Genomic DNA, 12,642 nt, shown 5'->3' on the forward strand with positions numbered 1-12,642 from the left:
AAATACTTTCGTTCTATCTAATCCTTATGGAAAACAGATAAAAAAAAAAAAAGATTTTCGGGGCGCCTGGGTGGCTCAGTGGGTTAAGCCGCTGCCTTCGGCTCAGGTCATGATCTCAGGGTCTTGGGATCGAGTCCCGCATCGGGCTCTCTGCTCAGCAGGGAGCCTGCTTCTTCCTCTCTCTCTGCCTGCCTCTCTGCCTACTTGTGATCTCTGTCTGTCAAATAAATAAATAAAATCTTAAAAAAAAAAAAAAGATATTGTTAAAAAAAAAAAAGATTTTATTTATTTACTTGGCAGAGTAAGAGCATGAGCAGGGGGGAGGAGGAAGGGGAGAGAGAGAGAGAAGCAGACCAGGGAGCCTGATGTGGGACTGGATCCCAGGACCCTGGGGTCACGACCTGAGCTGAAGGCAGTTGCTTAACTGGTCGTGATCCCAGGGTCCCGGGATTGAGCTCTGCAGGACCTGACTAAGGGTCAGGTCCTGACTAACTGACTAAGCCACTCAAGTGCCAATGAAAAACAAATTTTAGGACTTTTTACAATATATAGACATTGAAGAAACTATGTTTAAAGTCTCTTAGGGCCTTTTGGAAGATGACTCATTACTTGATTACACTAGGAACAAACTTTTTATTTTATCTCTTAAGGATTCTGAAATACTCTGAAGCCGAGTATTCTCCCCCCGTGTATATTGCTGAGATGGAAAAAGCAGAGAAACAAGGAGATATGGTTTTGGTGTCTGGGATCAGAACTGGTGCTGCTGTCGTAAAAGTTCGAATTTTTGAGCCATTCTATAAGGTAAAAAGTTTGTGCCACAAACCTTCAAACTTTCATTTAAGGGCCTTGTCTGTGAAAAATATTATTCCTTATATTTATTTATAATGGAAGCCCTTTTACCTGATATGATTTGGGTCAATAGTTGGTCTTTAATTGAAAACTCATTTGAAATAGGTAGACATAAAAAATACCTTCTTGGGCGCCTGGGTGGCTCCGTGGGTTAAGCCGCTGCCTTCGGCTCAGGTCATGATCTCAGGGTCCTGGGATTGAGCCCCACATCTGGCTCTCTGCTCGGCAAGGAGCCTGCTTCCCTCTCTCTCTCTGCCTGCCTCTCCGACTACTTGTGATTTCTCTCTGTCAAATAAATAAATAAAATCTTAAAAAAAAAATACCTTCTTTAAGCCTGTTATTACCTAATTATAATTACACATACAACTGGTGTTTCTCTTAAAATGTGTAAGTACTGTTTGTTCACCCGTCCTTTGGTGTAGGCCCAAGATGTTTTTTTGGCCACGAGCTCATGGTTTAGAAACATGTATCCTCATGCTTACATCCGGTGCAATTCCTACTTTCTTTTTCTTTTCTTTCTTTTTTTTTTTTTAAAGATTATTTATTTATTTATTTGACAGAGACCTCAAGTAGGCAGAGAGAGAGGAAGGGAAGCAGGCTCCCCGCTGAGCAGAGAGCCCGATGCCAGGACCCTGGGATCACAACCTGAGCCGAAGGCAGAGGCTTTAACCCAGTGAGCCACCCAGGCGCCCCCTGTTTTCATTTTTAATTTCATTTTATAGTTAAGTGAAAAATTAGACATGTGTGAAGCAATTTGAGTACAGAATTTTATATTTTTCAAGGATTTTTCCATAATCCTTGGGGAACAGCAGCTCCCTTTGCATTCATGGTTTATTTTATTTTATTTTTTTAAAAGATTTTATTTATTTATTTGACAAGGAGAGAGATCATAAGCAGGCAGAGAGGTAGGCAGAGAGAGGGGGGAAGCACGGAGCCTGATGCGGGGCTCGGTCCCAGTACCCTGAGACCATGACCTGAGCTGAAGGCAGAGGCTTAACTGATTGAACCACCCAGGCGCCCCACTATAAGATAATTTTAAAAGAGACATAAGATTTTTTAAAGATTTTATTATTTATTTGACAAAGATCACGAGTAGGTAGAGAGGCAGGCAGAGAGAGAGAAAGGGAAGCAGGCTCCCTGCTGAGCAGAGAGCCTGATGTGGGACTCGATCCCAGGACCCTGAGATCATGACTTGAGCCGAAGGCAGTGGCTTTAACCCACTGAGCCACCCAGGTGCCTCAAGAAGTAAACTTTTAACAAGAAAGATGAACTTCGGGAAACGTTGCTTATGAAAACTCGTTTTTTTCCTTCCTCTTTTAGAAAGTGGCAGCAGCATTGATACGTCTGTTAGTTTTGGAGAATATATTTCTTATACCATCACATGATATATATCTCTTAGTAGGAGCATATATTAAATACCGAGTTGCAAAAATGGTGCAGGGAAGAATGACAGGTAAGGTGATTTATCTTTTCCTAAGATGAACATTTCCCAGCTCCTTCCTGCTGACAATAAGAGAAGCAACTCCCATCTTTTTTTTTTTTTTTAAAGATTTTATTTATTTATTTGACAGACAGAGATCAAAAGTAGGCAGAGAGGCAGGCGGGCCGGGGTGGGGGTTTTGTGGGGGAAGCAGGCTCCCTGCTGAGCAGACAGCCTGATTCGGGGCTTGATCCCAGGACCCTGAGATCATGACCTGAGCAGAAGGCAGAGGCTTTAACCCATTGAGCCACCCAGGTAACCCGAAAAGCAACTCCATCTTATGTATACAAATACTTCTTTGTGTTTTTAGATTTTGTGATAAAGTATTCCTTAATTGCTATATTTGAGATAATGCCGTGCAGAGATTGTCCCCATGTCTTGAACAGACTAATGCTTAGCCTGGTGCCTATAGGCATCTAAATTCTCTGTTAAAACCACAGCCAAATATTTACTAGATTTTGTACGGCAAGTGAGGACACTTTACCAGAAGGGACTTGAATGATATTTGTAGAAATTGTTTCTTGAGAAACTCAGTTTATTCACTGAAAACTTAACACCCCGTTGACCTTAGAAGTCCCGTTGAGTTTATAAAGTGTGCATTGGCTCCATTAGCCTTAGTCCTTTCCTTCCTTACTTAGTGGGGATCTTTCTCGATACTTTCAGTTCACTGGTTATTAAGAATGCAAGCATTATCAATGATAAACTCATATAGTAACCACCCCCCCACCCCGATGGCTAATGTAAAAATTTATCATGGGGGGAAGGAAAGTAGAAGCAGATCATACTCTTACTTAGGCCTGCTTCCTGATTTGCCTCTTATAATCCAACAATATGTTGTTGTCTCTTAGAATGGCTGCTCTTGTTACATTTATAAAGTATCTTTCATGTCTTACAGAGGTGGGATTTCCCCTAGAACACTATACACTGGAATTGCAAGATGACAGAGTTGCATGTAATTGGTCTCTTTCTAAGGAAAGAACTGGTCTAAAGACTAGCTCTAAAGTGGCTTTACTGGATGAGAAAAGAGCTATGGTGACCGCTATTCAACTGGGCCAAACTAACCTTGTCTTTGTCCATAAAAGTATCCTTTTCAAGTTTTACTGTCAGTCTGTTTCCCTGAGCATGCAAGACATGTTCCTTGGTAAAATAATTTGTTAAGATTAACTTATTTTGTATAGGTTTTATTTTTAACAAAGAACTATAAATTATTATTGTCAGAATTTCTAACAAAGGGAAGGTGAGGAAAAGAATAGTTGGAACATGGCATCTGTTGACTTCGATGCTTATTTGCAACCTCAATGAAATTATAATTAGACTGGGAAAAGCAGCTTAAGGAAACTTCTGTGAATTTTGTTTAATTTCATTTCCACATGAATATTTTAGAAAAGATGGTGTGGTATTGTCTGCAGTAGATGCTTAATTAATATTTGTTAAATTGAGTTGAGGGTAATTTTTAAAAATTCACTAAACCTGCTATGTAATGACTGAACAAAGAGAGATTTAGAGCTCTGTTATAGTCCAAGAAAACAGAACGAAGGTTTATTTATTTTTAAAAGATTATATTTATTTATTTGTCAGAGAGAGAGAGAGAGAGCATGAGCAGGCAGAGCTGCAGGCAGAGGCAGAGAGAGAAGCAGGCTCCCCGCTGAGCAAGGAGCCCAATGTGGGACTCGATCCCAGGACCCTGGGATCAAGACCTGAGCCGAAGGCAGCAGCTTAACTGACTGAGCCACCCAGGCGCCCCCAGAATGAAGATTTAAACAAAATTGAAATATTTGGACTCCATTTCTCAATGTTTGATTTTGAAATATGTCCTGTTTTTGAATATTTGAATCTGACAGAAATTAATTCATTTAGCAAATATTTATTAGAATCCCACAATACGTTCAACATTGTTCTGAGTGCTGGAGAGGCGGACTGCTAGTTGACTCCGGGTAGGTAGGGAAGTCTTCTCTGAAAGGTGCCCTGCAGCGGTGGGTCGCGCAGATACCTGGGCGAGAGAGCTCGGGGAGGAGGAGACAGCGGTTGCCGAGCTGGGGAGGCGGAACGTGCCTGGCTTGGTTAAAGATGAGCAAAGATGGCAGTGAGGCCGAAGTGCCGAGAAGAGGGGCAAAGTAGGGGAGGTGGTGAAACGGGGGAGCGAGGGGGTTATGTGGCACCTAGCAGGCTAGAAAATACAGTATTGCTTGTGTCATCATATTAGCGCCTTATATTACTTGTCTAAAACATATTAAGGAGGGTTTTGGGTCCAAAGTTGTTTGTTTTTTGTCATTTTAAGGTGCATAGGACATTGGTCAACAGATACAAGAGTACTTACAAAACTGACTAAGTCATTCAATATTAGAGCCCCAGCTGTGTGTCAGGTGCTTCCCTGAATACCCCAGGCAGACTTATATGACCTTACCCCCCGCCCCAATATTCTCAGGTCATATTGTTATTTATTCCAAAGTAGTAGATATTAAAATACAGTATACTTGGGCGCCTGGGTGGCTCAGTGGGTTAAGCCTCTGACTTCGGCTCAGGTCATGATCTCAGGGTCCTGGGATTGAGGCCTGACATCGGGCTCTCTGCTCAGTAGGGAGCCTGCTTCTCCCTCTCTCTGCCTGCCTCTCTGCCTGCTTGTGATCTCTCTCTCTGTCAAATAAATAAAATGCAGTATACTTATCTATTTATATGTCTTTCTTGAGGATATGGATGGTGATAATCATAATTTCTTCCAGCACCTGGCTTAGGGCGGCTGGTGGTATTGTTCGTAGAACCTGGGCAGAGAACAAGAGAAGCAGCAGGTTTAAGGGAAAAGAAAAGTAGGTCACTTTTTCACAAGTTAACCTGAAGTACCTGTGGGATAGAAATGCCAGCAGATATTTTACTTATATTTTTTAAAAAGATTTTATTTTGTTTATTTATTTTATTTATTTGAGAGAAAGTGTGTGCCTTAGAGAGCACGAAGAAGGGGGAACAGAGATAGGGAGAGGAAGCAGCAGACTGCCCACTGACCAGGGGGCCTAAGGCGGTGCCGGTCCTAGGATTCCTGAATCATGACCAGAGCCAAAGGCAGACACTTAACCGAACCACCCAGGCACCCCCAACAGACACATTTATTATGCATCTGGAGGAGCAAGATTCAGAATAAAGATAGGTACTTGAGAGATCAGGTTATAGATCGGTAACAGTTGAAGCTGTTGTCGTAGACAAAAGTCCCCGAGAGTACATCGAGTTAAGATGAGAAGACGAGCAAAGACCAGCTTTTAAGGTTCATGTGGAAAAAGAGGAATTCTTTTTTTTTAAAGATTTTATTTATTTATTTGAGGGAGAGAATGAGCTGGGTGGGGGAGGGACAGAGGGAGAGAGTCTTAAGCAGACACTGTGCTACGTACGGAGCCCGCACAGCAGGGCTCAGTCTCATGACCCTGAAATCATGACCTGAGCCGAAATCAAGTTGGACACTTAACCTACTGAGCCACCCAGGTGCCCCGAGACCTGAGAACTTTTTTTTTTTTTTTTTTTTTTATTTTTTTAAAATATTTTATTTATTTATTTATTTGACAAACAGAGATCACAAGTAGACAGAGAGGCAGGCAGAGAGAGAGAGAGAGAGAGAGAGAAGCAGGCTCCCTGCTGAGCAGAGAGCCCAATGCGGGACTCGATCCCAGGACCCCGAGATCATGACCTGAGCCGAAGGCAGTGGCTTAACCCACTGAGCCACCCAGGCGCCCGACCTGAGAACTTTTATGATATAAGAGAAACTTGAACATGTCTGCAAGGTAAACAGAAAGATGGCACAGATGTGGGAGAAAGGAGGGTCCGTGCATGTCAGAGCAGGTTTCTGAGGGGTCAGGAAAGGAGTTCCAGAACACATGGAAGGGTTGGGTGGGAGGTCTTTTATTCTGACAAAGGGGGAAGGATTAGTGTAGCGATCCGTCCCAGTCTGTTTCCTGGTCTGTAAAAGTGGAGGGAATGTTGTGTCTTTGAATTTCCTTCTAGCTCTTACATTTTATGAATGTTAGATTAGAGTACATATCAGAACCAAACCTAGATTGCCACAGAGGTGCCTGTACAGTCTCTAAAAGATTTGTTTTAATGACTAGATAAAAGTAATCTTTAATTGACATGTCAATTGTTTGTATATCAATAGTTAATTTGGAATTTTGAGGCAGTTTTAAAAGTTCGATCCCTCAAGTGGATTAAATATTACTTTACTTCCATTATCACAATGGGTTACAGTAGTGATAAATTGTAATCTAGTGCATGGCTGAATTACTACACTTCCTAAATTAGTGTACTTAGAATGATTGAGTGTTTTCTTTTTTTTTTTTTTTTTTTTTTTAAAGATTTATTTATTTATTTGACAGAGAGAGATTACAAGTAGGCAGAGAGGCAGGCAGAGAGAGAGGAGGAAGCAGGCTCCCTGCTGAGCAGAGAGCCTGATGCGGGACTCGATCCCAGGACCCTGAGATCATGACCTGAGCCGAAGGCAGCGGCTTAACCCACTGAGCCACCCAGGCGCCCCAAGTGTTTTCTGTTCAGTTATCTCAGTTTTATGTTTTTTCTTAGCTTTTGGGTGTAGTATATTTTAAATTTTTTTTTTTTTTTTTTTATTCACTTGACAGACGGAGATAACAAGTAGACAGAGAGGCAGGCAGAGAGAGAGGAAGGAAAGCAGGCTCCTGCTGAACAAAGAGCCCGATGCGGGGCTCGATCCCAGAACCCTGGGATCATGACCCGAGCCGAAAGCAGAGGCTTAACCCACTGAGCCACCCAGGCGCCCCTGGGTGTAGTATATTTTAGAGAGGGAAGTATATTCCTGGAAGTATTCCAGGAAGTATATTCCTGATTCTGTATAGAACAATAACAGAATAAATTTGTATTTTTGCTAGAAATTAACTAAAGGGGTAGTGGGTAATATGGTGTCTAAGTGACTAGCAGTATCTTTCATGACAAAGAGAAAACATTTGGTAATAAAGATTTACCGTAGACAACGGACAATCAACTAGTAACTTTTTAAAACTGTCTGCAGAGCCTGAGGCAGACTGCTGGGCTGGGGGCAAGTCCCTTCCCTCCCTCCCCGGCATCACCACTGTCCACTTCAACAGCCAGAGTGATGCCACTTTGTCCTGCTTTCCATAATGGGCCCTCAAGTAAGAATTTACTTGAAGGGGCGCCTGGGTGGCTCAGTGGGTTAAAGCCTCTGACCTTGGCTCAGGTCATGATCTCAGGGTCCTGGGATCGAGTCCCGCATCGGGCTCTCTGCTCAGTGGGGAGCCTGCTTCCTCCTCTCTCTCTGCCTACTTGTGATCTCTCTCTGTCAAATAAATAAATAAAAGTCTTTAAAAAAAAGAATTTACTTGGAGAAAGAGTTCTGCAGCTAAATGAATACTAAAAGCATGGAGAGTTATCTTTTTGTATCATTTCATCTTCCTTAAATTTGAAATTCAAGAATACCTGATTCCTATTATGACTGAGTTCCTCAGACTTTTCTCAGAAATGTACTCATTGTTTTGCTTTCCAAAGGATAATAAAAGATAGGATATTTGTTTGTTTCTGTTTGTGCATTTATTATCTTTTTCTTCAGTAGCTCACATTTGGCTTTTCACCCAATTCTGATTCATATGATTTCCTTAAGCAAAAATTAAGATGTCCATATGCGATCTGTGTCTGGACTCCCAAATTGCACCGTATATGTTGTGGAGCCTGGATTTTTAGGTATTTATTTATTTATTTATTTATTTATTTTTAGCGAAAGGTCTGGGGAAAGAAGGGCCGGTGGAGAGGGAAGGAGGAATCGTAAGTGGCTCCGTGCGCAGCTCAGAGTCCAACTCAGGGCTCCATCTCACAAGCCTGAGGTCACGACTTGAGCTGAAAGCAAGAATCAGTCACCCAGATGACAAAGCCACCTAGGTGTCCCTGGAGTTTTAGGTATTTTTAGATAATGATTTTCAGAAAGCTGAATAGCTTTGGCTATTTCATTAAAATGAGTGCATTAGATACTAGAGTACTTCTTGAGCCTTCAGACGAGATCGGGCGCGTTCAGGGTGGTATGGCCGTAGACCTTCTTGAGCCTTCAAATTTAACTTTCCTTTGACATGTTTCCTCACATTGTTATGGCTCCATGCTGCCCGCAAGAGTGAAGCATCTTGAAACATTGTGGAAAAAATGTGAAGACAGTATTGGGTGCAATATTGGGTTAGAAAGAGAGACTTCATACAGAGAAAAAAGAACACTGATGTCCTTAGGTCATATCAAACTGGTCTGACTGAAAGAAGCTGAAATCTTGCCTGACACAGTATGAATGAGCAAAACTGTGATTTGTTTTGTAAACAGATGTGAGTGAGAGTGTTTCTTTATACTTGAGATTAACTTAATTAAGCCAGGATCTTTAGAATTCCAAATTATTCAGTTTGATGGAGGGAGCTAAATGATCAAGCTTAGAAATAATCTCCATCTATTTTTTTAAAAATATTTTAGTTATTTATTTGACAGACAGAGATCACAAGTAGAGAGAGAGAGGAGGAAGCAGGCTCCCCGCTGAGCAGAGAGCCTGATGTGGGGCTCGATCCCAGGACCCTGGGATCATGACCTAAGCCAAGGTCAGAGGCTTAACGCACTGAGCCACCCAGGCGCCCCATCATCTCCATCTATTAGCGAGTTTTACTCACTAAATAGTTTTTGTAAGTTTGTATTTTTTAAAAAGATTTTGTTTATTTATTTGACACAGAGAGAGGGGATCATAAGTAGGTAGAGAGGCAGGCAGAGAGAGTGGGGAAGCAGGCTTCCCTCCAAGTAGAGAGCCTGATGTGGGGCTCAATCCCAGGACCCTGAGATCATGACCTGAGCTAAAGGCGGAGGCTTAACCCACTGAGCTTCCCAGGTGCCCCTGTATTTTTTAATTCATTGTAGAAAATGAACGTTCTCTTCTGATGTTTTTCATGAGACAGGCAGAGGGAGAAGCAGGCTCCCCAAGGAGCAGGAAGCCTGATGCGGGATTTGATCCCAGTGCCCTGGGATCGTGACCGGAGCCGAAGGCAGACACTTAACCATCTGAGCCTCCCAGGTGCCCCAAAGGTGGCGGTGGCTTGGCCCAAAGGGCGAGGTTCCATCCAGACTTGAACTCGGATCTCTGGAGTCAGAGTCCAGTGCTCACCATTACGCCATGGAACTGCCGCTTCTGATACTTTTGTTGCTTGATTTGTATACAGGTTTCACAGTTCAGCCTGGAGACCGGTGGAGTCTAGAGGTGGGACAAGTGTATGTCATTACAGTAGAAGTGTTTGATAAAAGCAGTACAAAGGTCTATATTTCAGATGTGAGTGTCTCTTGTGTTTTTCCAGCCACTTCTTGAGTGGGCCACCTTTCTGGCTAGGAAGGCTTTCTTTTTTTTGCTTCTAGGCTTTACTTTTAAAGTTACAAAAAATTTTAAAAAAATAAAGTTACTACTTTATTAGGATTATTAAATAGTTCTGTCCTTTAGGAAAGCTAAACTGAAAGTAAAATACATAATTCAGTCAGAATTCTAGGAAAGAGTTGAAGGGAAGGCCAGAACGTTTTGGAGGGTATCTCATTCTAGGACTCCCTCGGAGTTGGTCACTTCTGTTTGGCAGTGGTGCAAGGAACCGTGGAGTCCCAGAGGACAGTACCGCACTTACACTCCAGTGCCCTTTGGGGTTTTTTTCCCTGAAAAAATGTTAACTTATGGAATGGCAAAAATTACACCAAAATATATATAAACTTTGACTCTATTTCTGATCACTTGCCATTAATGGATCGTTCAAATACCATTTTAAAATTACCTCTTTCCAACTTAGCATTTCCATGAGGAGAGTGAAAGTTTTGTTTTTATTTGTCCCCAGAGAGCATAGCTACACTTTTAATTTTTTTATGCTTTGGGATTAAGCTGGCCATCGGGAAAAAGCAAACATCTCAGTTTTGTGTCCCTATTGGGCTGATTCACAGAATCTCAGGATCATGTACCAGTTCCGAAGGGAGTACTTTGAGGAGCAGCTCACTACTGTGAATGGGTCTTACCACGTAGTCAAAGCCTTGAAAAGTGGTGTCGTGGTGATAAATGCATCCCTGACTTCTGTCGTCTACCAGGTAGGAATTACAAGGACAGTCTTTGAAGCCCCCAGTACTGGTGAGGCTCAGCTGACTTACTGATGTACAGGGAGACACACGGTCTGTCGCACCCGCCTTTCATAAACTTGAAGAGGAACTGACGACCAGTACCCTCGGTCGCTCGTACCCGTGCAGAGTCTCTGTTGCCGTCTTTGTTAGTGCTCACGACTGCATCTGTGCTCGTTGGTGGACATACCATTTGAGATTCTTTAAAAAATTATTTCATGTGTGCGTTTCCATGTGTTGTCAGGCTTACGTAGAGTACTTTTAGTCTGAAGATCCAAAGGGTTAATACGTCAGTTTATTTAGCCGCGCCACCAACACTGAACTTTCTACGCTTCCATTGTTTCACTCTTGTAAATGCCATAACTGAGTTTCTTTGTGTAATTTTTTTTTATTTTTTTTTTAAAGATTTATTTATTTATTTATTTGACAGAGAGAGATCACAAGTAGACAGAGAGGCAGGCAGAGATAGAGGAGGAAGCAGGCTCCCTGCTGAGCAGAGAGCCCGATGCGGGACTCGATCCCAGGACCCCGAGATCATGACCTGAGTCGAAGGCAGCAGCTTAACCCACTGAGCCACGCAGGCGCCCCTGTGTAATTTTTTTCTTTTGGTTAATTTTCATATGGCATAATGCCAAAAATGGAATTACTGGGTAAAAGGATAAAGTATGAATCTGTTTCTACTGTTTCTAAAATGCATGAATTTCTGGTTTTTGTTTTTGTTTTTTTTTTTTTTTAAAGATTTTATTTATTTATTTGACAGAGAGAAATCACAAGTAGATGGAGAGGCAGGCAGAGAGAGAGAGAGGGAAGCAGGCTCTCCGCTGAGCAGAGAGCCCGACGCGGGACTCGATCCCAGGACTCTGAGATCATGACTTGAGCCGAAGGCAGCGGCTTAACCCACTGAGCCACCCAGGCGCCCCTGTTTTGTTTTTTTATTTGTGTGAGAAAGAGAGAGCACAAGCAGGGGGAGTGGCAGGCAGAGGGAGAAGCAGGCTCTCCACCGAACAAGGAGCCTGATGCCGGACTCGATCCCAGGACCCTGGGATCAGGACCTGAGCCACAGGCAGATAGTTAGAAGATTGAGCCCCCCAGGCATCCCAAGTTTCTGGTTTTTAATAGCCTGCAATTTCCTAGACTTCCTTTTTCTCCGTGGGTCTTTTCATCTGGCGGTTTAAGATAGACCCGGGGGCGGTCCTTGGCTCTTCGTTCCCGCCACCTGCTACATTTAGTACAGTACTGAACGCCGTGTCAGTCTCAGCGTCTCTCAGACCCATTTCTTAGTAACCCCACAGTGTCTTTTTTTTTTTTTTTTTGAAGATTTTATTTATTTGAGAGACAGAGTGAGAGAGAACATTGAGCAGGCTGAGGGGCAGAGAGAGCAGCACATTTCCTGCTGAGCAGGGACCCCAGCGTGGGGCTCAATCCCAGGACCATGGGATCATGACCTGACCTGAAGGCAGATGCTTAACCAACTGAGTCACCCAGGAGCCCCGAGAAATGAACAGATCTCTATACGTTGATTTTGTATTCTGCAACTTTACTGAATTCATTTATTAATTCTGGCAGTTTTTTTGTGGAATCTTTTTGAGTTTTCTGTATATAGTATCATGTCATCTGCAAATAGTGGAAGTTTTACTTCTTCCTTACCAATTTTTAAAAAAATATTTTATTTATTTATTTGACAGAGAGAGAGAGATCACAAGCAGGCAGAGAAGCAGGCAGAGAGAGAGGGGGAAGCAGGCTCCCCACTTAGCAGAGAGCCGGATGTGGGGCTCGATCCCAGGACCCCAAGATCATGACCTGAGCCAAAGGCAGAGGCTTTAACCCACTGAGCCGCCCAGGCACCCCACCCCTGATGCATTTTTGTTGTTGTTGTTGTCGTCTGATTACTGTGGTACTACTACTAGTACTGTGTTGAATAAAAGTGGTGAGAGGGGTAGCTCAGATGGTTAAGTGTCTGCTTTGGCTCAGATCATGATCCTAGGGTCCTGGGATTGAGCCCTGTATTGGGCTCCTTGCTCAGCTGAGAACCAGCTTCTCCTTCTCCCTCTGCCATTTCCCCTGATGATGATCTCTTGCTTGTGTTCTCTCTCTCTCTCAGACAAATAAAACCTTTAAAAAAAAAAAAAAAGCGGTGAGCATAGACATCCTGGTCTTGTTCCTGACCTTAGGGGAAAAGTTCTGTTTTCCCCCAC

The 12,642-nt window shown here is 42.9% G+C and overlaps 1 protein-coding gene across 9 annotated transcripts in view; it reads left to right on the forward strand.

Annotated features, from left to right (window-relative positions):
- The window catches only part of NUP210L (nucleoporin 210 like), an 87,632-nt gene that overhangs the window by 11,801 nt on the left and 63,189 nt on the right, over positions 1-12,642 (forward strand). For all 9 annotated transcript variants that reach the window (XR_006608594.1, XR_006608595.1, XM_045086866.1 and 6 more), the window contains 6 exons: positions 651-801; positions 2,170-2,302; positions 3,225-3,410; positions 7,964-8,032; positions 9,526-9,632; positions 10,280-10,420. Coding sequence is in view for 7 of the 9 variants with exons in the window: in XM_045086866.1 (XP_044942801.1) it covers positions 651-801; positions 2,170-2,302; positions 3,225-3,410; positions 7,964-8,032; positions 9,526-9,632; positions 10,280-10,420 (787 nt within the window). In the remaining 2 variants the exon portion in view is untranslated. The remainder of the gene's footprint in view (positions 1-650; positions 802-2,169; positions 2,303-3,224; positions 3,411-7,963; positions 8,033-9,525; positions 9,633-10,279; positions 10,421-12,642) is intronic.

Source organism: Mustela putorius, unplaced genomic scaffold (assembly GCF_011764305.1).
Source record: "Mustela putorius furo isolate JIRA1106 unplaced genomic scaffold, ASM1176430v1.1 tig00000997_pilon_pilon_pilon, whole genome shotgun sequence".
NCBI lineage: Eukaryota > Metazoa > Chordata > Mammalia > Carnivora > Mustelidae > Mustela > Mustela putorius.